The sequence below is a fragment of the Emiliania huxleyi genome (genome assembly GCF_000372725.1).
Source record: "Emiliania huxleyi CCMP1516 unplaced genomic scaffold EMIHUscaffold_51, whole genome shotgun sequence".
Classification (NCBI taxonomy): Eukaryota; Haptophyta; order Isochrysidales; family Noelaerhabdaceae; genus Emiliania; species Emiliania huxleyi.
The window spans coordinates 703831-706614 of NW_005198167.1; the positions used below are offsets into that span (position 1 = coordinate 703831).

The following is a 2784-nucleotide window of genomic DNA, read 5'->3' on the forward strand; positions in this document are numbered from 1 at the left end:
CTGCTCCCGCTTTTTAGCAGTTCGCCGGGGCGTGAAATTATCCAAATACTTTACTCGTTGAGAGGACGTACCAAGTATCGATTCTGTATAGATTGCAAGGCGCACACGCTGGTGCAGGCGGCGAGTCGTCGATCCGACCCGTTCCGACGTGAAGTCGCCGTGAAGGGTGGCTCACAGCGCCATTTTTGCCACATTTTGCTCTCTCGCGCGATCTTCTCGCGTCGGCAAGCGCGCGGGCCAGGATGGGCGAGCCGGTCCCGCCACGCTGGACGGGCCAGCGGCTGGCACGCGCCGGCCACCCCGGCGGCGCGGCGGCCTCATCGCGCTCGTCGTCTGCGAGGCCACCGCTCGGCGTCGCCGCGTCCGACGGCGATGGCGCTTGGCTGTGAGGTGGGATGGCGGCATGGTGCGCGCGGACGTGGGGGTGGTGCGGGATGCGCGTGTCAGCAAGCATAGTTTCACCTCTACCCACCCCGCAGGCGCGCCGACGTGCTGCCCGAGCGCGTTTGGAGGCAGCAGAGCTCCTCGCGAGGCGCCTTCGGAGGGGTGTGGCACCCCTTTCCCAGCCGCGCGCGAGTTGAGCTCCGATTTGCGCTCTTTTTCGCACACGCCCGACGCTAGTAGGTGAGGATCGACCATCCTCCGCTAGCAGGGCTTCGTCGGGCGCGTCTTCGTCGAGCGGTGGTGCATCTCCCATGCTCCCACCCGCGCCCTCCTGGCAGCCCGCCCGCGGCCCACACCGACGCCCTCACGGGCTCACCCTAGTCGTAGGTGCGGTTTTTGCGTGCCCCCCGTCGATACGGGGCGCTGGGCGATGGCTGGGCTTGTCGCCGGGCGAGCTAGCCCCTCAGCCGGCCGCGGAGCGGAGGTGCGAAATCGAGGCGGCGCGGCCCCTGCGCGCAGCCTGTCCGGCCGGCGCGCGCATGGTTCCGTAGCCCGTCTAGTGCCTCACTGACCAACTCCAGCGCTACGGTCTACGTGGCCGGTGTGGTACTGGGGCTGGGCCGCCTTGGGGCCGGCGGAGACCGCCGTCTAGCGGTCGCACTAGTCTCTTTTCGTTGTTCAACCTGTTTGTTCAACGGTTGTTCAACCATACTTTGAGCCTTAATTATTTATTCGGGTTTGGGTCTCTGAGGTCGATACTAGCGCCTGTAACTTGCCACAAGCATGCTTTACAAAAGTCCTGCGGAGCGGGACTCGCAGAACTGCCGTCCGCGCGCGGTGTGAACAGTGCCATGGTCGAACGTTGTTCGACGACGTCGAACACGTGCAAGATGATCGTCAAGTCGCCCCCCCACCTTGTGGCGAACGGTGTCTCACCCACGGGCGAGATGGCGGCCTTCCTCGGCATCTCGCGCACTTCGCCCGGCTGGAAGTACGTCATCACCGAGGGTCCGCGCAAGGGGCACATCGGCACCACCACGCAGGCGACCTTCTGCGTCAACGAGCTCTGGAACGGCATCGAGTACCGTGCTCCTACCTCCGACCTCACCCCGACGGACATCGAGGGCGCGTGGCCGGAGCCTGTGACCGCGGACGAGACGCCCGACGAGTCTGACAAGGCTACGCTCGACAACAACGTGACCCGCGGCGACTCCGTCTTCCTCCCCACCACCGACAACCACGCCGGAGGGCTGACCCTCGACGAGGAGGTGGTGATCATGCCAGACCCGGCCAATGACGGCAACGTCAACCCGCCCGCAGCGGATGCGCCACGCCGCTCGAGCCTCAAGAACTTCGCCGACTTCTTCACCAAGCCGCTCCCGCGCAAGGAGTTCGAGTCGTTCCGCAAGGAGATCATGAACGACACCGCCTAGGACGGCACAGAGGGGAAACGCCGACTTCCCCTTCATCAAATGTAGTCGACAACCGGCAGTATGGGCGCTCCTGGAGCTCCCCGAGTCACCTGTATGTTTGTCCTCCACCCTTGAGGAGGCTGCGCAATTGTGCGCGCGATAGTAGGAGATGTAGGAGTCGTCTAGCTTCTTCAGATCCTCAGCCTCGCTACCCGATGCGAGGATGGGGGGCTGTTGAAGACCGACGACCGCGCAGCCGTCTAGTCTACGGCCACACACACACACATAGTGTCCTTACCACCCCTGGACTGCATCTGCGCAGTTTCGTACCGCTGCGGCGCGGTTTTGCAAAAACCGTTCTGCAGCGGCGCGGTTTTGCCCTTCACCCGCAGCCTGGATTGATAGTCATTGTGGGTGTGGGGGCCGCGGGCCAGGACTTTTGTTTGAACAAAGTTTTGACAGTACATTTCTGTCGGGCCTTGGAACAGCTTGTGAGTGGTCACTGAAGACCTTCACAGTTGGTGGCGGCGGGGCAACGATCCCCGGGACATTACGACAACATGTCGTCGACGGACAAGCTGGTGATTCCGGCCTACAAACAGAGCTCCGAGCGGGAGTTCAACGAGTGGTTCCGCAACCTGCGGACCGCGGCAAAGCAACACAAGTACCTCCTCGACATCATCGAGGTGGGCACCATCCGGCCGGGCGCGGAGCGCGAGGCCGAGGCGGTCGCGCTGCACGTGCGCTACAAGAACATCGGCACTGCGGACGGCCTCATCCCGGCCATCATCGACAAGTACTTCGGGGACCTGGCGGTGACTCTGTCGCGCCAACTCTACGGTGCGCTGCAGAACGCCGTCAAGGACGACGACACGCTGGCCGAGATGTTGGCGGACGAGGACGCCGACCACTACGACGACATCAAGAAGGGCATCGCGGCGATCAAGTCGCTCATCGAGTCGGAGGACACGTTACTGCTTCCACAGGC

At 63.7% G+C, this 2784-nt stretch overlaps 1 protein-coding gene across 1 annotated transcript in view; it reads left to right on the plus strand.

The window, feature by feature from the left end:
- Positions 1-240: 240 nt before the first annotated feature.
- The window catches only part of EMIHUDRAFT_356802 (hypothetical protein), a gene marked incomplete at both ends in the record, with an annotated part of 5598 nt that continues 3054 nt past the window's right edge, over positions 241-2784 (plus strand). The window contains 5 exon segments of the mRNA XM_005766539.1: positions 241-303; positions 322-406; positions 480-544; positions 567-748; positions 778-1071. Of these exon segments, the coding sequence (XP_005766596.1) occupies positions 241-303; positions 322-406; positions 480-544; positions 567-574 (221 nt within the window).